This window comes from Macaca nemestrina, chromosome 15, assembly GCF_043159975.1.
Source record: "Macaca nemestrina isolate mMacNem1 chromosome 15, mMacNem.hap1, whole genome shotgun sequence".
NCBI lineage: Eukaryota > Metazoa > Chordata > Mammalia > Primates > Cercopithecidae > Macaca > Macaca nemestrina.
Genome location: NC_092139.1, coordinates 50,236,504 through 50,261,540, shown reverse-complemented (window position 1 = coordinate 50,261,540; position 25,037 = coordinate 50,236,504). Strand labels below are relative to the sequence as shown.

The following is a 25,037-nucleotide window of genomic DNA, read 5'->3' as shown; positions in this document are numbered from 1 at the left end:
ATGGATGAGTTAACTCATGCTTGACTGGGTGAAGCCAGGTCCTTGCTAAGGGCTGAAAAACTGGCTTTGGTCATCTGACCCCAGGACTGTGATCCTTGCCGCTGGCTTTAAATTGCTGCGATCCTCTTCTCTCCAGTTTTTCAGGCTGTAAGGGTGGGTTCTAGTTTTCCTGAAACCATCCGTCCCTGGTCGCCCTCCATAACCTCTGCGCCACGGTCCACAACGTGGCCCTTCCAGACTAGGGGATCCCGGAGGCGGCGCCCAGGCCGCGCGGCCCCGCCCCTCCGCGCCGCCCGGCCGTCGCCAAACCGCGGCGCACGGATCACGCGGGCCGGAGCCGCTCTGGGCATGCTCAGTGGCCTGGCAGGTGGGGCCGCCGCGGAACTCCAGGTCCGGCCGGGAGCGGAGGGGCGGGGGCGAGAGGGAAGTGGGCGGGAGCCGGGATCTGAGTCGCCAGCGTCGCCGGCGACCGCGGAGTTCTGGGCTGGTGGGACCCCGCGCGGGCTGGGTCGGGATGAGCGATGGCATCAGTCAAGGTGGCCGTGAGGGTCCGGCCCATGAATCGCAGGTGAGTGGGGCCGCCCGCGCCCCGCCCCCTTGTCGCGCGCCCACCCAGAGGAAGCCTGTTTCCAGCTCCCCCAAAGCCAGCCTGGACTTAAAAGTGTCACCGGCTGGTCCTGGCCCACCGGGCCCAAGCTGTGGCCTCTGGGGGCCTGGAGGACTTCGTGCACTGCTGTCCCGTTCACATTGCCCTGGAGAGGACCCTGGTGGTAAAGGAGAAGATTCTATTAACTCTCTCCACCCTATTAACTTGAGCTTTTCCTGTTCCCCCTTTAAAAAAGCATCAAGGGAACATTACCATGAAGATGTAAAATAGTTGGGGGGATGGTGAGAGTGCTGACGGGGGCACCACGAGCTGTCTGGCGAACCCCTCATTTCTACCAACTCAGAAGTTCTCTTAACAATTAACCATGCTACTTTTTAATCTTTCAGTTAGAGATGATTTTGATTCCGTGAATGTCTAATCCATAACTTAGCAGTCCCTAACTTTATGTCAGAGACAACTCTGACAAAGTCCTGACTCCTAGAAAAAAGTCAAGGACGCTTTACACGTGTTTGAAATATTCTGATATTAAGAGAGAGGAAGAGTGTTACACACAAAATTTAATCTTGTTATGTATTTCTACAAAGTAATGCTTTTCAGAATCCTTATCTTCATTCACTGAAAAATAGTGTGTGCTCCCTTTTCAATGACCTCTTTTAATCAGTTTAGAAAGATTCTTTGGAAAAGTTACTTTTTAAATTGGTTTGACTTTAAAGAATGAAGTAGACCTAAATGGGATGTGTCCTCAAAGGTGATAGGCGAGGTTCACACAGAGCTATTTGATTTTATTGACTTCTCTGCCAAGTTGGTGGATATTTGACTTAACATAGGCCTTTTTTGCTTTTGTCATATCAACTTGTGGAGGTTAATGTTTGGTAGTTCTGACGCCTGATTGGGGCATCTGAAGACCATAAAATCAAAAGATTTCCGGAACCTTATTTGACTCATCTGAATCTGTTTCTTCTCTTGGCAAGTAGGAAATCATTATTTTGGTTTGTAATAATTAAAACCCAATGTTTTTAGAGTCTGCTTTTTGTGACTTTTGAGTTATTTCTAAAGTGGTTTAGAGTAAGAGTTTGACTTTTTTGCTCTAAGGGAATATTTATGTTTCTGTGTACATTCAATCATAGAAGATAAACTTCACAAAGATTTTTCTTTATTATGGATTTTCATGTATATGGAAGTTCTTTTTCTCCTTTGGAATAATATGAGCATATGCTAGCAAATTGTGTTGTGTAACTTTAGAAAGTATTTGTTAAGCACCTACCAAACACATAGCATTGTGCTGGGTGCTTTCTGGGGTACAAGGGGAATGAGACCTGGTGAGCCCGTGATCTGGTGAGAGAGGGATTGTGTACTGGCATGAGTCTTGTGAAATATTGGGCCTGCTGGGACAGGAACTGTGAGTTCAGTGCCTTGCCAGTGTAGGCCTGGAGCCCAGGGACATGGAGGGATGGCAGGAAATAAGTCCAGAGGCCTTGGGCTTTGAGGAGGCAGGTTCACGTGATGTTATTTATATTCTCAGTAGAGAACTCTGGTGGTGTCAAGATTGAGGTAAGAGGCAGGTGATCAGCAGTCTGAGCCAGAGGTGAAATGGGAAGGCAGGATAGTTACACGAAGACCATTCACTGGCAGAATTGGCAGGATTTGGCAGCTCACTGGATGGGAAGAAGGGGGAAAGATGCGAGTGTAGAATCATTAACTGAGGTTTGATGCTGAGGAAGGTGAGTAAAGATTGAGGAAGGTGGACAATGAAGTTGGTGTGTTCTCTCTTGGATGTGGAGAGTTACATGAGATGCAATATGTGTCAAGTACAAGCACAGAGCAAGTGTTTCATGCATGTTGACCTTGTTCATTATCTGAAGTGTGGGAAGGACATCCATCCCTCTGCTAGAGGTGTCCAGCAGAAAGCTGAAAACGCAGGGTTAGGTCTCAGGTGATTTGAGGATCGACATTTGGAAATCCTTTGCACAGAAACCACAATTTAAGGATGTTACGTGAGAAGAAAAGGGAGCCAGGGATTGGACATTGGGATATCCCCCTCTTTAGGATTTCAGGGAGAAGACTGACTTGCAGTCCATAGAGGAGAACCAGCACAGCAAATAGTCATGGCAGGAAAGGGAGAAGAGCATCCTGAAGGAGGTGGTGGTGGTTAGTGTCAAATATTGCCAGGATGATGAGAATAAGATGGTGTCCTTGGTCTCAAAGACAAGGCTACTTGATAACCTTCCCAACAGTACTTTCAAGGAGAGTCAATGATTCAGAAGTTGGCAGTAAGTGGAAAGAGATATATAAATTGGCAACTGAATATACTTGACCTAATTTATAAGGAAAGACATGCATGCTATAATAGTGATAAAATGCCATTTTTTAGCCAGCGAGATTGATAAATGTTAACTGAGCATCAATTGCTGGTAGAGGAGTGATGAAACAGACGCCTCTGCATTGGTCACAGAAGCATAAAGGATCAAAACATCTGAAACTTTCATATTGGGAAATTTGACAGTAGCTGTCAAGATTAGAAATCTTTATACTTAAGCAAAAAATGCTTCTCTTAAAAAAATTGGAAATCTATAAACTCTTTGATCTGACAATTTCTAGTTTTTCTAATTTCTAATTTTTATTATATGGATTATATTTCTGCGTACAAAGATCTATGTGTAAAGATGATGATTTTTGCATCATTGTTTATAACAAAAAATCATAAATGACCTTAATATACAAAACTGGGAAATTTGTTAAGTTACGGCCTAAATCATTTGGTGGAACGTTATGCAACTCTTAGAAAGAGGGTGTTGATCTTAAAAGAGTTCCAAGGTAGAGGATTGAGAAAAGCAAGATATCCACAGTGGAGTAAAGTTGTGTGTATGTGTGTGCTAACAAATGTACACACACATACACACACACACACCCCCACAGGTTCATCTGTATGTAATGGTTTATAAGAAACCTAACACTGATACCTCTAAAGAGGAGGACTGATGATGAATCCGTTTGGCAAAGGTGAAAGGCATTTTTTTCTTTTTACTGTTTGTTTTTTTCTCATGTGTAGTTTTATAATTAATACTTAGAATTAATTATTGACCCAGCAATGCTTATTTAGGTAATTTTAAAAAGTCACCTACAAAATTCATTGGCACTGGAGAAGTTTCAGTTGGTTGTGAGGAGGATTGAAGGAAGTTGTTAATAATTTTTTTAATGGTAATCTTTAGAGTAGTGGAGCCTCAGGCAAAGGGAAAGCAACCTACAGAGAAACAAGTCCCAGAGTTATTGGAAAGTAAGGACTGCTGGTGGTGGAGTGTTGAGTTTGACTGAGTTTCTAAACTAGGGGCCTTTGCAGTAATCAGTCAGCGTTGTAAGGAATGTGAGTGCTTGATTCAGGCTAAGATGTGATGAGATTATTTTTATTGCCTTGTAGCTTTCAATTATGTGGCAATAATACTCATTTCAAATGCGGAAGTGATTCTGTTGCGTAGGCAAAGTAGTAGCCACTTTTATTGAGACTTGACTCTGTGCCAGACTCTCTGGTCCCAGCTCCGGGTACAAAATCCAGTTTAATCTTTGCAGACATCTTGGCATGTAGAGACTATTATTGTTATGCCATTGTACAGATTGGGAGACATAGTTTCTTGGTCTATTTGGACTGCTGTAACAAAATACCATAAACTGGGTGGCTTATAAACAACAAGCATTTATTTCTCGTAGTTCTGAAGCTTGGGATATCCAAGATCAAGGTGCCAGCAGATAGGCTATCTTGTGAAAGCCAGGTCCTCATACATAGTAGATTCCTGCTGTGTCCTCACGTGGTAGAAGGAGCAAACAGACTCCCTTGGGCCTGTTTTGTAAGGGTGCTAATCCCATTCACAAGGACTTCATGACCTGATCACCTCGCAAAGGCCCTACCTCTTAATACTATCTCAGTGAGGTGTTAGGTTTCAATATTTGAATTTTAGGGGGACACAAACATTCAGATCATAGCACATGGTTAACTTGCCCAAAGTCAAAGTCAGTTTCTTAAGACAGTCACAGCTATGCCTTTTTTTTTTTTTTTTTTTTTTTTTTGAGACAGGGTTTTACCCTATTGCCCAAGCTGGAGTGCAGTGGGGCAGTCATGGCTCACTGCAGCCTCCACCTCCTGGTGGGCTCAGGTGATCCCCCTGCCTCAGGCTCCTGAGTAAGTGGGACTGTTAGTGCACACCACCACACTTAGCTAATTTTTAAAATTATTTATAGAGACGGGGTCTCCCTATGTTGCCCAGGCTGGTCTCAAACTCCTGGGCTCAAGTGATCCTCCCACCTTGGCCTCCCAAAATGCTGGGATTACGGGTGTGATCCACAAAAGAGTTGCAGTTGGGTGTGAAAAACACTGTTGTGGGTTCAGGTGAGATAACGCATGTGGATAAAGCTCTCCACACAGAGCCTGGCGTTCAGCAAGGGCGCCATGAAGAGTGCTTGTTGTCAGTACTGTTATTTTTACAGTTTAATAATTGTAACTTTATTCAAAAGCAAGTATTTAAAAAATGCCAAAAAATATTTACTGAGTGCTGGTGATGTGTCAGCTTTATAGCTATGTTTTATAATGTCCTTGCTTATCTGATAGGGCAAATTCACCCCATTCTTTCTCTTTCCTTACTGTTCTCAGCCTTTCTTCCTGATTAGCCTCTCAGGTAGAATCTAGTGTCAAGTCTATCAAGTTCAGGAGAAAAAAAGAAGAAAAAAACCACCAGTGGCATTTTGCCTGGATTAGGTATCTTTAGCGTGTACTGACATCTTCCCCTTTTGAAAAGAAGATAGTGTCAAAGGGAAAGTAGTTCATAGTTAGCCTCTTAGGTTAGTGATGATGAGGACAAACATGTCTTGTATTAAGGACAGGAGGTATCTGTCAAGGCACTGCCAGGTACCAGGTACTACGCTCTTTTTTTTTCTTTGAAATGGAGTCTCGCTCTATTCACCAGGCTGGAGTGCAGTGGGGCGATCTAGGCTCACTGCAAGCTCCGCCTCCTGGGTTCACGCCATTCTCCTGCCTCGGCCTCCCAAGTAGCTGGGACTACAGGCGCCCACCACCATGCCCAGCCAATTTTTTGTATTTTTGGTAGAGATGGGGTTTCACTGTGTTAGCCAGGATGGTCTTGATCTGACCTCGTGATTCACCCGCCTCGGCCTCCCAAAGTGCTGGGATTACAGGCCTGAGCCACTGCGCCCAGCCTGGCCCTACGCTTATTTCTTTACCTTGGCAATTGCATTTCTTCCTCCCACCAATTGACTGACTGATAAAAGCCCTCACTGTTTTTTTTTTTTTTTTTTTTTTTTTGAGACGGAGTCTCGCTCTGTCGCCCAGGCTGGAGTGCAGTGGCACCATCTCGGCTCATTGCAAGCTCCACCTCCTGGGTTCACCCCATTCTCCTGCCTCAACCTCCCGAGTAGCTGGGACTACAGGCACCCGCCAGCACGCCTGGCTAATTTTTTGTATTTGTAGTAGAGACGGGATTTCACTGTGTTAGCCAGGATGGTCTTGATCTCCTGACCTCGTGATCCGCCCGCCTTGGCCTCCCAAAGTGCTGGGATTACAGGCGTGAGCCACCGCGCCCTGCCAAGCCCTCACTTTTTATCCCCGTTTTACAGAGGGGGGACTGAGACCCCTCAGATAATAATGCTGCGTTGAGCCAGCTCCTCCGGTTCCCTTCAGAGCCCTTTGTGTAGAGACTTGTTGCCTCGGGCTTACAGATGACAGAAGCCCGTGGCCTCAGGGAAGTGCCTATTGGAGAACACACTACACAAAAACATAACAATAGAATCTGTGTACGGTTGAGATGGAACCTCTAGGGAATTATGGAGGCTGGAGGAAGAGATCTCCAGGGCTTCTGCAGTCTCTTTAGGTAAGAGGGTAGAACTTGAGTTGAGCCCTGATGGGATATGACCAGTGACCTTATAGATAATTTCTGTTAGGTGCTTGGCTGATACTCTTTGGAAGTTGACGTTGTCAGCCCATTCTACAGATGAGGAACAAGGGCTCAGAGACTGAAATAAGGAGATTGATTACTCAAAAATAAATAAGACTGCGCAAGGTCACACAGCTAGTATACTGTGATGCTGGATTTAAACCCAAGTCTCCCCTACTCTAACTTCCTAAAGTCCTTTCATTATACAGAAAACTTAGTCGAGAGGTGGGCAGAGGGTGGCTGGAAGGTGGGAACATGTTTACTTCACTAATGATTTTAGACAAATTGAAGATTTTGTAAGAATTAGTTGGAAGTCTGGTAGACAGGGTGTTGTGAGGACTTTTCTTTGTTAAGCCTGGGCATTTGGGTTTTTCATCTCTAGATCCCTGTGCTGGCTGGTATGATAACTGTCGGCCATCTATGTGACTATTTAAGTTAACATAAAATAAAATAAAATAAAATAAAATAAAATAAAATAAGGATTTTAGTTAATTGCATTAGGCACACTTCAAATGCTCAATAGACACATATTCAATAATGCAGATATAAATATATCCACCATCCTGGAAAATTCTCTTGTGCAACAAGACTGAATAAAGGCTTGAATTCCAGCTCTTTTACTTTCTAGCTTCATGCCTTGGCACTTTATTGAACATGTCTGTGCCTCAGCTTCTTCATCTGTAAAATGGAGATCTCCATAGGACCACCTCGTGGGGCTGAAATGGTAATTGCACAGTGAGGTAGCATTTCTTACAGTGTTGGGTCCAAAAGTAAGGGTTATTATTAGGCATTGTGAACTACTAATGGTTCTAAAACAGGGCTGTCATTTGCCATTTAGTGTTTTCCGAAGTTTCATCTAATAGCAGTGTAGGGAAATAATAATACTAGCACCAGTAACGGTGAACTTTTATTTACCATTTGCCAAGGGCTGTGCAAAGTGCCTTTTATGCATTATTGTCTCCCTGAATTTCCTGCCACCCCTCTGTGACACAAGGCTAAGGTTCAAGATGTCTGTCTGAGTGCTGACAACCAGTGCAGGCAGACAGTAAAGAGAACTGAAATATGACCCATGGTGATCGGATTCTGGGCTTGGTTGTAATTGGAAAAGGCAGAGGCAAGGGGCAAAACTTACAAACAAAGCCCTGAAGAAGCAATCACTGTGTTTTCTGATTATGAAAATAATGTATGCTTATGAAACGTGTGTTATGCAGAAAAATATACCGAAGAGATCAAATCACAAATTGCTTATAATCCCACGATCTGGAGCTAACTACTCATAAACTTTTGGTGCGTTTGTACCTAGTCTTTTTCCCGTTTGTGTAGGAACATAATGTACACACTTCTATATTCTGCTTTTGGCAGTTGCAAGAGACATTCTAAAGACCAGTCAGCAGGACATAGAGAAATGGGGAGTCAAAGATGATTCTGAGTGGCTTGGGGCCTTAATAAGTGCAAGAATGACCATTCCCAAAGGCACCGATGCTGGCCCTGCGCGGGTCGGGGTGGGTGGAAGGGCTTGGTGGTCTGTTGATTTGTTTCGGGGTGCTTGTGGGAACTCCGGGCAGTAGAAACTCGGGTGAGTTATCAGCTCTGCAGATGTGCATTTGCAGGTGGGTCACCGGAAGGTGATAGTTGCTGTGGTGGAAGTGAGTTCTGTCTCCTAGGAAGAGCCCAGTAAGGAAGAAAGAGAGAGGGTAACAGCAGTGCTGCATGAGCCGGGTTCAGGCTGGAGCCCTTCAGTGGGCTAGCCGAGTGACTGGGCAAGCTGATTTTCCTCTTTAAGGCTCAGGTTCTGTTTTGTAAAACTGTGATTCTCAAAGTGTGGCCCAGAGACAACTGGGTGTCACTGACAACTGGGTGTCACTGAGACTCTTTTATAGGGGTTCACAAAGTCAGAACTGTTTTCACAGTACTACTAACATGTTATATTTCATTTTTTCATTCTCTTGTGACGGTACAGTTGAATTTTCCAGAAACTGCATGATGTGTGATGATGTCATGGCTCTGTGGGCTATGCATTTTGTTTAAAATTTTAACAGTTTTAATTTCTAATATGGCAACTATCAGTAGATAATTGATGTTAATAAAAGCTCTTGGGTCTCCTCAGTAATTTTTTAAGCCCATAAAAGCGTCCTGAGGCCCCAACATTTGAGAACCACTTCTGTAAAATAATGCTGTGTAAGTTGTTGAGATCAGATGAAGTAAATAAATACATAATAACTGTCCACTAAATCATAGTTACTATAATTTTTTATACTCACTATTGTTACTGACAGCCAGATTTCGGGAGGTAGGAGTGGAGGATCAAGTTGGAGAGAGAAGGGACGTGCAGAGAGGAAGGGAGGAAGGCAGGAGAGTAGAATGTCACACCCAACCAAGGGGCTCAAGGCTTGGGAGGAGAGAAGGTCGCCAGTGCGGAAGGCTGCAGTCAGGCGGTCGGGCTCAAGTCTCTGGAGGGAGTTGTTCTAGTTGAGGGGTGGGAGGCAGTGCCATGTTTGTGGGAGGTGTGTGCAGTGTGATTGGGCTGTGAGGGCGTTGGAGGTGGCCTGTTGCTGCCCTTCCAGTTAATGGAGAGATGAAAGGAAGGAGAAAGCCTCGTTTGCGTGCACCTGTGCAGAGGTTGACTCCTATAATCTTTTGAAACTTTTTTACTGCTTGTTTGAGGCATGGCCTGGTCTACATCCCTGGATCCCAGCCCTTACCTGGACATGACAAAGCCAGGCTCAGCAGAAGACAGATTTTGTTTGTTTGTTTGTCTCTTTTTGTTTTGAAGAAGAGAAAAAGAAAACAGGGAGTTGGGGGTTGGTGAAAGAAGGCTGGAGGAGAAGGGGAGGAAAGGCGCTGCTGGAAAGAGAAAGGAGGGGAGAGTTGCTGCTGTTGCTGACTCCTTGAGTTGGGAGCACATGGAATTTTTTTCTTTGTTTTAGGTGAACTTGATAAGTAATGTGATGCAAGTGCCTGGTGTTTTTCCTTATGCAATATTTTAAAATATCTTTGTGTGCAAAATACACCTGTACAAGATGTATTAGTAGTTTAAAAGGTGCTCTTGAGTGACTTAGACTGTTTACTAAACATATTTTGGTTTTAAACTTCTATTGCTTTATTTTAAACATAGAAACTGTGTGTGTGAGTGTGAGAGTGGAGTGGGAGAGAGTGCAATGGCAGAGATAGAGTGTGTACGTGTTTCTTTTTGCCTGTCAGAGAGAGAGAAGTTATTTAGAAATGTCCAGTTGTGTGATCTATAGCACTTTGGTTTAAAGTTGATTTATATGATGCTTCCTTGTTTCTTGACTATTTTTCTAAGTTATTTTGATAGCTTTGTGTTTGCATATTCTGGAATTGGGATGCCCTCTTACTGAAGCTTGTTTTGTGAAAGAGAATATGTTAATTATACTTGTACCTATAGCCTGGGAAAAGAAGTAATACTGTTTTAGCCCCTTCCTGAGGACTGAGAGATTTATTTTGGTGGCTTTGACTGCCTTTCCTCAAGTTCAAGTTATAAAAAGACAGGGGAAAAAATCCTTCCAGGGAGGTTGGTCAGCACTGGCTTGGACTTAGCCCGCACATTCATCCAAGCACAAAGGAGGTAACCACCAGTGGGGCCAGGGAGCTTGCTTTCAGTCACTGAGCAAGCTGAGCGTTTGTGGTTTTTGCTCTGTCCATTTCCAAATCTATTCATTTTTCATTGTTGCTGTCCAGAAGAGAGGAAATAGCTGTTTCTGTAATCCGTCATTTATTCATAGACTCTTTAAGTACATTTCAGTGGGATATGTAGAATTTAAAGTAAATTGAGAAAGTTAACGCTTTCAATGTAATGGTTGATCAGTAATTTGGTCACTAATTACTATTTCTGGCCACTCATTCACTTGCTAGGAATTCTGCTAAATCCTGCGCTGTTTTATCTAATTCACTTCTTCACAACAGTTCTATAGGGGTGAACACCATTAGATTCGTCTTATAGATGGGAAACTGAGTCTCAGAGAAGGATCAGGTTCTGTCTTATATGCCCGTCTTCAGAGAAGGCTTTATTACCTTACTTTGATTTTCTGGTTTGGTAATATTCCCCATTTTATGAATGTATGTGTGTGTGTATGTGTGAATATATTTTTTTGTTTGCTTATTGTCTCTCAAACTCTCTGAGAGCCAGTCACCATGTAGGTCTTGTTCATGACTGTTTCCCTGGGGCCTGGCACTGTGCCGGGCAGACATGAGCACTCAGAAAGTATTCGTTGCATTAATAAGTATCTCCCCTCACGCTTCACACATGCCTCGCACTTTCTGTGGATGCTTGTGAGGGATTGGGAATCCCTAGTCGTGGCATTTGTTGCGTGTCTCACATTGTTCCCCGTGAGGAGGAAAAGAGCATCTTGACAATCCTCCTACTGGGTATTAGGAAGACGCGAGGGGTGACAGAGGGCTGAGCAAGCGCCTGGGTAGAGAAGGACAGCTTCAGCTCTTTCCCGTGTATTCAGTTTATTTAATATTACACTCCCAATAAAGATTAAGATTACTTAAGATTACACACTCAATGCATATTATGATTATCCCTTAAGGTTAGAGAGTTGGAGGTACAGCACTATGCTGTGTTAAAATGATACATAGCTTATAGGGCAGAATACTCTTGTTTCTTTCTTCAGAAAAAGTGTTTAAAAAATTTATTTTGAAATAATTGTAGATTTATAGTAAAGTTGCAAAATAGTAGAGAGTACTCATATATGAACTCTTCACTGAACTTCCTGTGATATTATCCTTTATGTAACCACAGTACAATGATCAAAACCAAGAAATTAACTAAACTTTATCTAGATTTCACTGGTTTTCCCACTAATGTCTTCCTTCCGGTTCAGCATCCAATCCGGTATCCCACAATGCATCTAAAAGTAGCATCTCTCCTGAGTCTCCTCTGGTACGTGACAGTTTGTAAGTCTTTCCTTGTTTTTTGTAACCTTAATTTTTGAAGAGTACTGGTCCATTATTTCTTAGGATGATTCTCAGTGTGACTTTCTCTGATGTTTTATCACAAATAAATTGAAGTTAAGCAGTTTTGGCAAGAATACCACAAAAGTGATTTTGTGTCCATATGATACTGGGGTATGTGATGTCAATATATCTTATTATTGGTGATGTTGACCTTGAGTGTGTGGTTAAGGTGGTATCTGCAAGGTTTCTCCACTGTAATGTTTTATTTTTTTTTCCTGTTTATAATTAATAAATATCTTGGGGGAGATACTTAAAGTTTTTGACTTCAGTTTGCAAAAGAATTTTCCCCTCATGGGAACACATCTCAGATTTTCTAATAAAAGTTATTGTGAATATAAAAACTATTTAAAACATTTTTTTCCCTCTGACTTAGTGAGAAAGGATTTGTCACATTATTTGAAATGAAGGACGCTTGTGTTTTGGAAGGCTGATGATGATTGTATAGAACTGTGTGCTTCAAACAAGATTCACAATGCATGCTGATATTTTTTTTCTACTTTCTACTACTTTTTTTTTTTTTTTTTGAGACAGAGTCTTGCTCTGTGGCCCAGGCTGGAGTGCAGTGGCTCCATCTCTGCCCACTGTAACCTCCACCTCCTGGGTTCAAGCGATTCTTCTGCCTCAACCTCTTGAGTAGCTGGGATTACAGATACCCTCCACCACGCCCAGCTAATTTTTTTTTTTTTTTTTTGTATTTTTAGTAGAGATGGAATTTCACCATGTTGGCCAGGCTGGTCTTGAACTCCTGACCTCAGGTGATGCACCCACCTCAGCCTCCCAAAGCACAGGGATTACAGGCATGAGCCACTGCGCCTGGCCTCTCTACTACATTTTTTTAAAAAAAGATGATTATTACTCACTAAAATGATTTTATGATTCATAGTTTGAAAAAACACGGGTGAAGTGAATTTGTCATCCAGAGAAGAAGTTGGCAAAATCCGATTTTGTTATTTGAGACGACACTGAGACATCATGCCGTCAGAGTGACTGCCAGTTCCGTTTCCTCTTGTTAGCTGGTTAGAGCTCTTTTTTTTTGAGATAATGTCTCACTTTGTCCCCCAGGCTTGAGTGCAGTGGCACGAAAATGGCTCACTGCAGCATTGACCTCCCAGGCCCAAGCCATCCTCCCACCTCAACCTCAGCCCCGCAAATCGCTGGGTGATTTTTGTATTTCTTTTAGACATGGAGTTTCACCATGTCGCCTAGGTTGGTCTCGAACTCCTGAGCTCAGATGATCCGCCTGTGTTGGCCTCCCAAAGTGCTGGAATTACAGGCTTGAGCCGTTGCTCAGACCAAGATTTTAAACTTTTAGGAGTATAGGATTCTGAACCCCGCATGGGATGTCTGCTCTCAGGAACTTGGTGTCCTTTGCCCCGGGGGCCTGTGGTCTCACCTCATTGCACCTGCTGATTCTTGTTTTCCCCGGTCTTATTGGCAGAGTCTAAGCCATCACAGGGATTCTGCCTGGGGCACAGGTAAGTCACTGTGTGAACTTCCTCTGAGCAGGACTTAAAAGTTCCCCAGGGAACTGTCAAGAAAAAATGATTCTAGGTGATGGAGACTAGCTCAAAAGTGAAGCAATTTGCCAGATAAGGCTTTACGAAAATATTTGGTCTGTTCTCATCCTTTTCCCTAAAGTTGGTGTTTTCATTTGACCAGGTAGGTGGGCCCTTGTGAGAAGGTATCGGTGGTCCTTGGCTGGTGCCCACATGTGATGATTCAATTAAGGCACTTTTTTTTCTTCTTTTAAAAAATATTTTTAACTTTTTATTTTGAAGAATTTGCAAAAATAGTACAGAGTTCCCATGTACCTTTTACCCAACTTCTTTGAATGTTATTTTCTCCTATAACTATCTGATAATTATCAAAACCAGGAAAGTAATATTGATACATTATTAACTAATCTGTAGACTTTATTCAGATCTCTCAAATTGCCCCAGCAATGTCTTTTATCTGGTCCGGGATCCAGTCCAAGATAACAAAATTCATTTCATTATCATGTAAAACATTTTTTTTTTTTGAGACAAGGTCTTTTTTGCTCTGTCACCCAGGCTGGAGTATAGTGGCATGATCATGGCTCACTGTAGCCTCGGCCTCCTGGGCTCAAGTGAACCTCCTGCCTCAGCCTCCTGAGGAACTGGAGCTACAGTCATGCACCACCACACCCAGCTATTAGTAATTAAAAAATTTTTTTTGGTAGGAGATGGAGTCTCCTTATGTTGCCCAGGCTGGTCTTGAATCCCTGGGCTCAAGCGATCTTTCTGTGTTGGACTTCCCAGCATGTGGGGATTACAGGCATAAACTCTCTTTGTTGTTGTTGCTGCTGTTTTGTTTTTGTTAAACCCAGCTGTGTGAAACATTCTTAGTTAAGACTTTTTTTGGTATTAGGGGCAACTTTGCCTCTACTGCTTATCATATTTAGGGTAAGAGTAGACGGCATTTCCTCCAGGATACCTCTGTCCATTCAAAAGATTGAGGAATTCTGCCTCCTGGCATCCTTTGATGGACTATAGATAGGCGCTTCGGGCTGTTAACACCTTGACTGGATTGTTTACTTTCACTTATCAGATGAGGCGTGGGGCATTTTGATTCTTGGTGGGGTGGAAAGGGTTGGAGTTTAGAGTGAGTTGGAGGAAGACAGGTCTCAGTGGTGTGGCAAGTATTGGTTTTAGGCAGAATTATTAAAAATATAGTACAAGGGTTGCAAACTCAATGCCTTTAGGGGCCAGGCAGACCTGGAATAATTCTACGTTAGAAACCATGAGCAGAGAGGAGAAAATAAATTTATTTCCAGCTTCACAATCAGGGAGATAATAGGGTGTGGAGGGCACTTGCTAGCTTCCGTAACAAATTTACCCACACTTTTTTTTTTTTTTTTTTTTTTTGAGTCTTCCTCTGTTGCCTAGGTTGGAGTGCAGTGGCATGATCTGGGCTCACTGCAACCTCTGCCTTGCAGGTTCAGGCGATTCCTGTGCCTCAGACTCGAGCAGCTGGGATTACAGGCACCTACCACCGCACCCAGCTAAATTTTGTATTTTTAGTGGAAACACGGTTTTGCCACGTTGGCCAGGCCGGTCTGGAACTCCTGGCCTCAAGTGAATCTGCCCACCTCGGCCTCCCAAAGTGTTGGGATTACAGGCGTGAGCCACCGCACCTGGCCTACCCCCACGTTTTCATGGCTTGCACTAAAGATACCAAAGAAGTTTATCTTTTGTCGTGTAAACGGATGGCTATCTGACCAGCTCCTGGTCAGCAGGTAGCTTGTCTTCTATATTCTGGAGCCTCTTTTATATCTCTGGGGCCTCACTGTCATCTCTGTCTAGCCAGCGGAAGAGGTGAGAGGGTGGCGGAGGCATACCCGCTTCTTGGCTGCTTTGGTGTAGGAGAGACGTATGAGTAACGCTCACCCTTCGTTGATGAGAATCGTCACATGGGCACGCCGGATGCAGGGAAGGCTGGGAACCTATTGTTCCTGGCTAAGAGCCACATTCCAGTAACACTTCCGTACCCAGAAGGGGAAGTTGCCTCTTTCTGCCACCCTGTGTCTAGAGAGATGATGTTTCTCCATTCTGATTAGCGATGCCATTCAGGACGTCTACACTTGCCACGCATCTGCTGGAGGCGTTCTTTCCCCAGATGTCCATATCTCCCACTCCTCCTCTCTTGAGTTTTTGTTCAAATGACGCTTCTTCGATGTGGGCTTCCTCAGTTATTCCATTGAAAATAGCACCCCCTATCGCTGGTGTTTCCTATCCCACCTCTCTATTTTTCCTCATTTACAGCACTTACCAAAATGTGGCCTCTTAGGTATTTTCCTTACTTCCTGGTTTGTTGTCTGAGTCCCTCTGTGAGCGCTGGGGCCACTTCTGTCTTGTTCTTGGATTATGCTCCTTGTGCTTGGCGTGTACCGAGTGTTCGAGTGTTGAATGAAAAATGGGAACCTGGACTGTTAAAATCCCTAAATTTTCAAATATTTGGCAAGGATTATAGTGGAAACAAACAACTAAAGCAAGCAATGCAGGCCAAACAGATAATCTCTGTGGGTAGTGATGCTGTCTGCCGGCTGCCAGCCTGGGCCTCGGGTGGAGGGCCAGGTGCCAGGGACTGAGGCTGGAAGACACGGGTTTGCATTCTGAGTCTGCCACTTGCTCATTGTGTGAGCTTGGAGGTATTATTGTACTTCTCTGAGCCTCAGATTCTTCTTCTGAACCATGACTTCAATAGTCCTCCCTTCTTTCCCTCTTCGTCTGGTGTTACTATGATGACTATATGGGGTAGATTATACATAAAAAATGCACAGTGGGCCAGGCACAGTGGCTCACGCCTGTAATCCCAGCACTTTGAGAGGCTGAGGCAGGTGGATCACTTGAGATCAGGAGTTTGAGACCAGCCTGGCCAACATGATGAAACCCCATCTCTACTAAAATTGCAAAAATTAGCCAGGTGCGGTAGCGGGCACCTGTAATCTCACCTACTTGGGAGGCTGAGGCAGGAGAATTGCATAAACCCGGGAGGCGGAGGTTGCAGTGAGCCAAGATCGCGCCATTGTACTCCAGCCTGGGCAACAGAGCAAGACTCCATCTCAAAAAAAAAAATATGTGTGTGTATATATATATACACACACATATATATATATATGTGTGTGTGTGTGTGTATATATATATATATAGAAAGTATATATATATATATATAGAAAGAGAGAGAGAATATTAGTGAGATATTTTACATTTTTTGTAGTAAACACATCTTTAAAATCTGGTGTGATTTTGTACTTACAGCACAACTCAATTTGAGCTAGTCACATATCAGGTGTTCAGTAGCCACGTGTGGCTGGTAGCTGCCATATTGGACAGCACAGGTCGAGTCAGTAAACAAAAGATCATAAGGTAGTGGTAGGTGGTAACATTCTGTAAAGAAAACAAAGCACAGTAAAGGGGTAGCTAACCACAGATAACATTAGTCAGGGAAGGACTGTCTGTGCAAGTGATTGGTGAAGGAAGTAAGGTAATGAACCATGGTAATATCTGGGAAGAATGTTCTAGGCAGAAGTCACAGCCAATGCAGAGGCCATGTGTCAGGAGCATGCCTGGAACATGCAATGGATGCAGGGAAGTCCGTGGACCCTGAGTAGGGAAGTGTGGCTCATGTAGGGCCTATTAAGCCATGGTAAAGTCTTAGGTTTTAAGTGTGGTAGGGCCATTGGAGGAGTGAGAACATGTGGTGGCCTGACATATGTTGTCAAAAGGTCACTTGTGCTGCTAGTGGAGAACAGACTCCCAGGGGGCAAGAATAGACACACAGTGATTTGAGCAAGAGGCCTGGATGTATACAGTCATGATTATTCACTCAGCAAGCATTTACTGACTACGTACAGAGTGCACAGCATCATGTTTTGCACCAGGGACATAGTGGGCATAGTCCTTGCTCTCTGGAAGCTCCGCGTAGCCAGTTAGTGAGCAGTTGGTTCATGGCAGAGCAGTGTGAGAATGTGGAGAGCCATTCTGTTGAGGAGACAGGTGTGATACCACCTAGTTGTGCTGTTTCTTTCTTTCTTTTTTTTTGGTGGGGCTGATCACCAGCTAGAGTGTCATGTAAAGAAGTTGCAGCCAAGTGACCTGCTAGTTTCTTCTAGCGTTGAGATGAACAGCCTTTATTCTGTTGGCAGTGGACCATCTCTGAAGATGAGCTGGGGAGGTGGGGGCTGATGTTATCAGTGTCTAATGAGTGGACCAGTGTTGGAAGGAGGAGGATGGTAAAGGAGGGAATTTAGGAACACTCCAAGGCAAGCTTTTCCCCAAGGGAACCTTGTTTCCAGAGTAACATAGCCTGTGCTTTCTTTTTTTTTTTTTTTTTTTTTTTTTGAGACGGAGTCTCGCTCTGCCACCCGGGCTGGAGTGCAGTGGCCAGATCTCAGCTCATTGCAAGCTCCGCCTCCCGGGTTTACGCCATTCTCCTGCCTCAGCCTCCTGAGTAGCTGGGACTACAGGCGCCCACCACCTCGCCCGGCTAGTTTTTTGTATTTTTTATTAGAGACGGGGTTTCACTGTGTTAGCCAGGATGGTCTCGATCTCCTGACCTCGTGATCTGCCCGTCTTGGCCTCCCAAAGTGCTGGGATTATAGGCTTGAGCCACCGCGCCCGGCGCCTGTGTTTTCTACTAACAAATAGTTTTCAGATTTTCTGCCCTTTCTAATGACTAATACATGAATTAATGGATCAGTAGAAATAATCCATTCCTCCTTCTCTAGAGCCTAAGTGCTCATGAAACTGATTTGATTGTCTTTGATTTGATCTTTGCTTGAATTCCTTTCTCTTTTGATTTTGAAGAATAAGAAAATTTTGCGGTTGTTTTTGTTTTTGTTATCTTCCCCCTTTTCCCTTTTCCCTTCTCTGACTTTTGAGAGGTAGCTATCACTAATCAGTACTGAACAAAGGTGATGTATTTTTCTATACTGTCTTCTTAATCCCTTGAATCATATTTGTATTTATTGATTTGCTTTGTTTTTATGTATTTATTCATCTGTTCAGCAGACATTAAGTGTTTTCTGCATGTGAGAAACAGCTTTTTCCTTGTATGAGCTTTTCCTTGGAGGATGACCTTTGGACTATGGCTTGATTAAATTAGTAAGGTTTCTTTGGGGATGTCATTAGTCTCATAATCCCAAACTTTTGCATCATGACATCCCTTCTTTGGGAACGTCATTAGTCTCATAATCCCAAACTTTTGCAGTACAGTGCAGTGTGGCAGAGGCATGGATGTGGAAGGGTAGGTTCTAAGGTTACATCCTGCCATTGCCACTAACCACCTGCGTTGTTTTATACATGGCACTTTGTCTTCTGATTTCATCTCATATCCTCTTCTGTACAGTGAAGAGGATAATATGTTCCTTATTCACAGAGTTATTTTGAGGACTTCAAGAATTAATGACTGTGAAGTGCTTGCACAGAGTAAGCACAATCAATGTAACGTTACAATTTTGTCCTGTACCTAGGGTTTTACATGAATATTGTGGTGATGTTGGTATGGGATCCTTGGGGTGTCATTTTGCCAGCTGGAAACCTTTGTGGCCAGTGGCACCTTTGCCCAAGTTTTGCTCAGGCCTACTGGGCTCATTCTGCCCACTCAGCCTGGCAGGTTGTGCTCAGCTTGTGCTCTCAGCCTGGATCCCATGCCTGCCAAGGGCAAGTCCAGGCATGGAGCGGTGAAGGGTGTGCGAGTGAGTGTGGGGTCCAGCTACTGCTCACAGTCAGGCATGCTGGCTGCAGTGGGGTGGGCAACTCCCAATGTTGGCATGGGTGCCAGCTCCGTGCGAGGCTGCAGCTGGACTGGACGTACTGCAAGCAGCTTCCATAACTGGCACTGGGGAATGTGGTAGCACCCGGAAGCTTGGAGACACCAGAAACTGCAGAGCCCCAAAGAGGGTGTGACAGCCCTGGCTCGGGGATCTCCTAGGCGTGGGCTTCCCAAAGGGCCACAGTTCTCTCCTCTCTTGTCTCCTTTTTGTTGCCTGTAACGTAGTGAGCAAGGGGCATGTTTCAGCCCTGTTTGTGCTACAGCTGTTTTAGCTCTACCATTTGATGGTCCTGAGTGCCTGTCCTGTGTCCAAGAAGAATAAAGTACATGGGAAAGTGGAGGGTGAGCAAGGCAAGGAGGAGCTTTATTGAGTGACAGAAGAGCTCAGAGGAGACCCACACTGGGTAGCTCCTGTCTGCAGGTAGGGTGTCCCAATGAGTGTTCAGCTCTCAGCAGAGAGGAGACTCTGGAGTGGGTAACTCCACTCTGCAGGCAGGTCATCCATTGGATGTTCAGCTCTCAGCAAAGAGGAGACCCTGGAGTGGATAACTCCTCTCTGCAGCTGGCAGGTCATTGTCTTCTCGAGTCTGGCTGAGTCCTGGGCTTTTGTGGGCCTTATAGGGGAGGAAGTATGTGCAGATTGGTCCATGGGCGACTATGGGTGGGCCTGGAAAAAAAACCCACAAGTTCCCACTCCACTCTGCGGGACTGGCAGCTTGGCCCCCAGGCTTCAGGTCCTCCTCAGTTTGAATTTGGGGCTTCACCCAGGACCCACCTTCTTCTGCCCAGGAGCCTGCCTGCCTCCTGCTGCTGTTCATGGTGCCCAGGCTGTTCATGCCAAGGGGCACCTGCAGGCTGGCGCTGAGCTGCCCTCGGTCCCACTTCAGCTTCCCTCCCATGCTCATCAGTGCCAAAAGTCTGGAGGGGGCTGAAGCAGCAGCGGCTGCATGTCAGTGCTTCCCCAAGTGTGTGCACACCTGGCCAGGCTGTGACAGTTTAGGGCTCCTGCCTGCTTTGGGCTGCTGTCAGCTCCTGTCTGCTCCTGGCTCCTGCCGGCTCTGTGGAGCATGCAGCCCAGCTGTGCCTCCCCCGCTGCAGCTGGCGTCTTGGCAGTGGTTGCTCCAGGTGGGCCACTGCTATCAGTGTGGAGCAGAATCTTACATAACTCAATAATGAATGGACAAAGTCCACTAGTCACCGAGTTCTAAGTTCTGCTGTGTAGATAGTAAAGTACAGCAGGTGTCTGGAGAAAGGAACATCATTGTAAGCTTATGTTTACAAGCAAGGTGTTTTGGGGGAAGTTGAGCTATTGAGGTCCAAATAGGCTTAGCTGGTGAAGAGTAGATGCTCTCTTGGGCTCAATAAAAACTCCATGTCTGTCTCTCCATTGGGCTCAATAAAGCCACATAGCTTTTCTTGGCTAGGGATGAGTAAGGGTACGATCCCCACTCTCAAGTAGCTCATGGTCTTGTGGGAACAACAGAAACAAAGCCTCACAAGTTCTTTAGTTAATAATGTTGCGTTATTATCAGGCCTGACAGCATGGGGTCAGGAGGCATTGAGTAGAGCTCCTTGGGAGGGCTGGAGAAACACCCTAGAGGACACCAGCACTGAGGGCAGGGCTCCCTGGCAGGATGAGTCAGCCAACAGACAAGGTTGGCGCTAGCATTTTAAGCAGAAAGCGTACTGAGGCCCCAGGCTCTGGAGTGTGACTATCAGCTACAAAGTCTCAGGAAATGGCTGAAATGTCAGACGGGTGGTGAGAGTGGAGACCAGAGAGGTGGGAGGCCAAATTGTGGGGTGCCTCATTAGACCAGCTGTGCTCTTTGGACTTTATTATTGTTTCTTCCTACCCATTCTTCTAAAAATGATTCACCTCTCAGCTGATTCCATAGATGATAGGAGCCAGTTTACGAATGGTGTAACACAATGAACTTTGTTTTATTAGAAAGCCAGAGAGGGAGCCTCCCTGTTTGGGAGGCTGATGGTATGAGCCTGAACTAGTGCTTTGCAGTGAGAGTGGTTCTCCTCTCCCACTCACCTCTCCACCCGCCCAGCTACCCAGCCAGTCATCTGTACACCTGCCCCACCTCTATCCACTCATCCTTCCACCTATCCACCTGTGGTGTCCAACTACCCAAACCTCATCACTCAACTACCTGCCAAACCAACTAGCCAGCTATCCACCATTTATTAAGCCCTTCCTCTGTCCCAGGCTTCTAGCCAGGTGCTCAGGGTACCATGGTCAGCAGGGCCAGCTGCATTCCAGTCTTTCTGGAGCTTACAGTCTAGTTGGAGAGACAGACATTGTGAAAATCTCACAAATGTGTGTGCATTTAGAGGCTGAGGGAAATACTCTAGAAAAAAAGGAAGAAGCTTCTATAAGAGCCTCTAACAGAGAGACTTGATAGGGAGAAGGGGCCAGGAAATCTGCTTGGAGGAAGTGATGTCCAAGTTAAATCCTGAAGTATCTAAGAGATAATTAAGAGGTAGAATTCATAGTGACTGACAAGATGGAGCGGGAAGAGGAATGGGTGACAGCTCTGGGTGACTGGGGGGACGGGCTGGATAACATGGTCTGTGGTCAGTTTCTGAACAGTGCAGAATGTGGCATTAACTACAGCGAAACATGGTGGAGAGAGCTGTGGGAGAGGATGGTTGGAGTCACTGATGTGTTCCGAGGGTCTTGGAACACACATGATAGTTCATATGATGGTTCATATAGTGGCTTCATATGGTGGTTCCCCAAATCTGTTTCTTTTCCTTCCTAGTCAAGAGGGAATGAACTGACTCCTGAGGACCTCTTCTGTCTCTTGTCCATTGCAGACCATACCCTAGACCTCAGAGTATTCCTAGAAAGAGGTTCCATCCATCCATCATCGATCATTGATTGATTGATTGATTGAGGCCTGGTGCTCCCAGCCCTGGTGCTGGACTAGCAATGATCAAAGTTTTGGTTTCAAGACCTCTTAAATGCTTAAACATTATTGAGGATTCCAAAGAGCTCTTGTTTCATCACAGTAGAAATTAAAATCTTTATTTTAATCTGTATTTACCACATTTGAATTTTTTTTTTTTTTTTTTAAAGACAAAATCTCATTCTGTTGCCTAGGCTGGAGTGCAATGGCATGATCATAGCTCACTGCAGACTTGAACTCCTGGGCTCAAGTGATCTTCCTGAGTAGCCAAGACTACAGTGTGCACCACTGCATCTGGCAAATGTTAAAAATTTCCTTTTAGAGACAGGATTTTACTCTGTCACCCAGGCTGGAGTGCAGCAGCAGATCATAGCTCACTGCAGCCTTGAACTCCCGGGCTCAGCAGATCCTCCCACCCTGGTTTCCCCAGCATCTAGGACTGTAGGTGTGCACCACCATACCTGATTAATTAGAACAAAATTTTGTGGAGATGTGGTCTAGCTGCCTTGCCCAGGCTGGTCTTGAACTCCTGGCCTCAAGTGATCCTCCCACTTTCGCCTCCCAAAGTTGTAGGATTACAGATGTACAGATGTGAGCCACTGCACCCAGCACACATTAGAAATTAAAATAGAGGCCAGGTATGATGGCTCACGCCTGTAATCCCAGCACTTTGGGAGGCCGAGACAGATGGGTCACTTGAGATCAGGAGTTCGAGACCAGCCTGGCCAACACAGTGAAACCCTGTCTCTGCTAAAAATACAAAAATTAGCTGGGTGTGGTGGCAGGCACCTGTAATCCCAGCTACTCAGGAGGCTGAGGCAGGAGAATTGCTTGAACTCAGGAGGCAGAGGTTGCAGTGAGCCGAAATCATACCACTGTACTGTCTTAAAAAAAAAAAAAAATTAGAAAGTCAAAACATAGGAATATATAAGTACACATTTCCTTAGCCATCAGAAATGTGAGTGTGAAAAAGACAAATAATGTCCTGGTGTCATAATCAAAATAGTTTTAACTTGCAGAGCCCCCTAAGACCTTTAAAAACCTCTGGGCTGCATGTCGGGATACAGTGGTCTCCAAACTGGGCACAGTTCTTGCCTTTGCTGTACTAGGTGCTGTGGTGCTGTGGAAGCCCATGGTGAGTGTTGGGTCTAACAGACTTGCGGCATCAGGAAAGGTACTTGGAGAGACAGACCTGAAGTGGGGACCAGCCTGGAACAACAGGTGTAGTGCCCAGAGGCCTCACCCGAAGACCTCAACGAAGCTCATAATGGCTGCGTGTTAATATTGCATATGCTGGGGTGATACCAGCAGTTTGAGTCCTCCGTTTGGCTTCAGCGTGATACGATTTTATCCATTTGTTTATTTTCAGAGGCACGTGTAGCTGTTCTCAATTCCCTTCTCTGTATGACTTGTAGGAAGCTAAGGGCCTCCTTGTGTTAGAGAGCTTCCTATTTCAAGTGCTGAGCTGGGTCTGTCAAGCTTTGAAAATGCAAACAGAGCCATGAAACCTAAGGGGGGCTCAGGGGAAGCGTCAGTGTGCAGGAGAGGCGAGGCTGAATGAAAAGTCATGATTAATCATAAAAGAGCGGAAGAGTGACACTTGAGAGTTGAGGACGTGAGTAAAACAGAAGTAGAACTGCTCATTTGATGTCATCGCGTTATCTCAAGATGAGCCCTCTTGGCCTCGGACAGTGGGTGGCATTACATTATATGTTAGCTCCGCCCCCCTGCCCTCCTTTGAAATGATGTTTAAATTAGAGATGTAACTGTCCCACCAGGTGCAACTTGAGCCTTCCTTTGCCCTCCTATAGCTGTCATGGGAGGGGGCCTGCTTTCTTGGGCACAGACTATTTGGTCAGCTGAGCCACAGAAATGAGGCCAGACCTGTTTTGCTCTCTGTCTATGCTTGATTGCAAGGAACACTGATGACATCAGAGGGCTTTCTTACCTCAGGCCCTTCTGGCTTAAGGACAAGGTTATTTCTTTCATTTCTGTCTGCAAACTGTGGTCGTGTATTCAATTTCAAGGATTCTGGGATGAATTCTTCAGTGATAAGAACCTGCTATTATTGTGCCTGCTTTACAGCTCCAGGGGTTGGCAGGCTCATTCTTCAAAAGTTGCACACCTTTAGGGCCTTGGGAGGTACAGGCACCAGCAAGGAGTCAGAAGGAATCAAAGCTGGAGAGATGCGGCCCACACTGGAAAGACAGGAGGAAAGGAGAGAGAAAGCCCCTCGGCCGGGCACGGCGGCTCACACCTGTAATCCCAGCACTTTGGGAGGCTGAGGCGAGTGGATCACCTGACGTCAGGAGTTCGAGACCAGCCTGACCAACATGGTGAAACCCCGTCTCTACTAAAAATACAAAATTAGCCGGACATGGTGGCGAATGCCTGTAATCCCAGCTACTTAGGAGGCCAGGGCAGGAGAATTGCTTGAACCCAGGAGGCGGAGGTTGCAGTGAGCTCAGATTGTGCCATTGCACTTCAGCCTAGGCAACAAGAGTGAAACTCCATCTCAAAAAAAAAAAAAAAAAAAAAAAAAAAAAAAGAAGAGAAAGCCCCGCACTGGTGGTTTCTTCACTACATCCTAAATAAGAAATTAGAAAACCTGGACAGTCACACCTTATGTGCTCCTAGCTGGGTTAAAGCATGTTTTGTTCAAAGTAAGCTTGATTATTTTCATCCTATCAGCCAGCATTTTCATTGCTTCTCTCTCCCTTAGAGGCATCATGGATGGGAGAAGATACTAAAATCTAACAGAAAGTACATGATGGTCATTTGAGAAGCCACAATCATATTTTTTAGATTGGCTACAATTAGTCATTTAAGAAAGTTTCTTACTGTTAGAGTCATAATTTCTTCCCTTGTAAGTTTCCTGTAGGCTCTGACTCCATGTCTGGGCGGGGAGCAGCTGACTGGGCCTGCTGGGTTGGACCTTGGGGAGCTCAGCACTCCTCCTGGTGAAGATGCTGCTCAGCTCCCACCCCTGCTCTCCTGTGGAAAGTGGGCACAGGTGGCCATATCCTCCTGTGTTTGGAGAGAAGTGGTAAATCCAGGCTCTCATGTAAAGTATTATTTTAAAGATGTTGGCAACTAATTAAAAATGTTTTAGAGTACCAGTTCTAGCCCTGGGATGCCATTTTAAAACTTCTAGTTTAGAATGAATGTTTCAGGCATGGTGGCTCATGCCTGTAATCCCAGGACTTTGGGAGGTCATGGTGGATCATTTGAACCCAGGAGTTCGAGTCCAGCCTGGGCAACATGGCGAAAACCCATCTCTACAAAAAATAGAAAAAATTAGCT

At 45.0% G+C, this 25,037-nt stretch overlaps 1 protein-coding gene across 7 annotated transcripts in view; it reads left to right on the top strand.

The window, feature by feature from the left end:
* The first annotated feature begins 310 nt into the window (after positions 1 to 310).
* Positions 311 to 25,037, top strand: part of LOC105486875 (kinesin family member 16B) — a 310,777-nt gene continuing 286,050 nt past the window's right edge. For 2 of the 7 annotated variants that reach the window (XM_011749956.3, XM_011749953.2), the window contains exon 1: positions 349 to 568. In XM_011749956.3, coding sequence (XP_011748258.2) covers positions 522 to 568 — 47 coding nt within the window. In that variant the 5' untranslated portion in view covers positions 349 to 521. Of the gene's footprint in view, positions 569 to 607; positions 1,578 to 25,037 lie in introns of those variants that run through there. The other 5 variants (XM_071079696.1, XM_011749951.2, XM_011749957.3 and 2 more) reach the window with 5 other exon arrangements.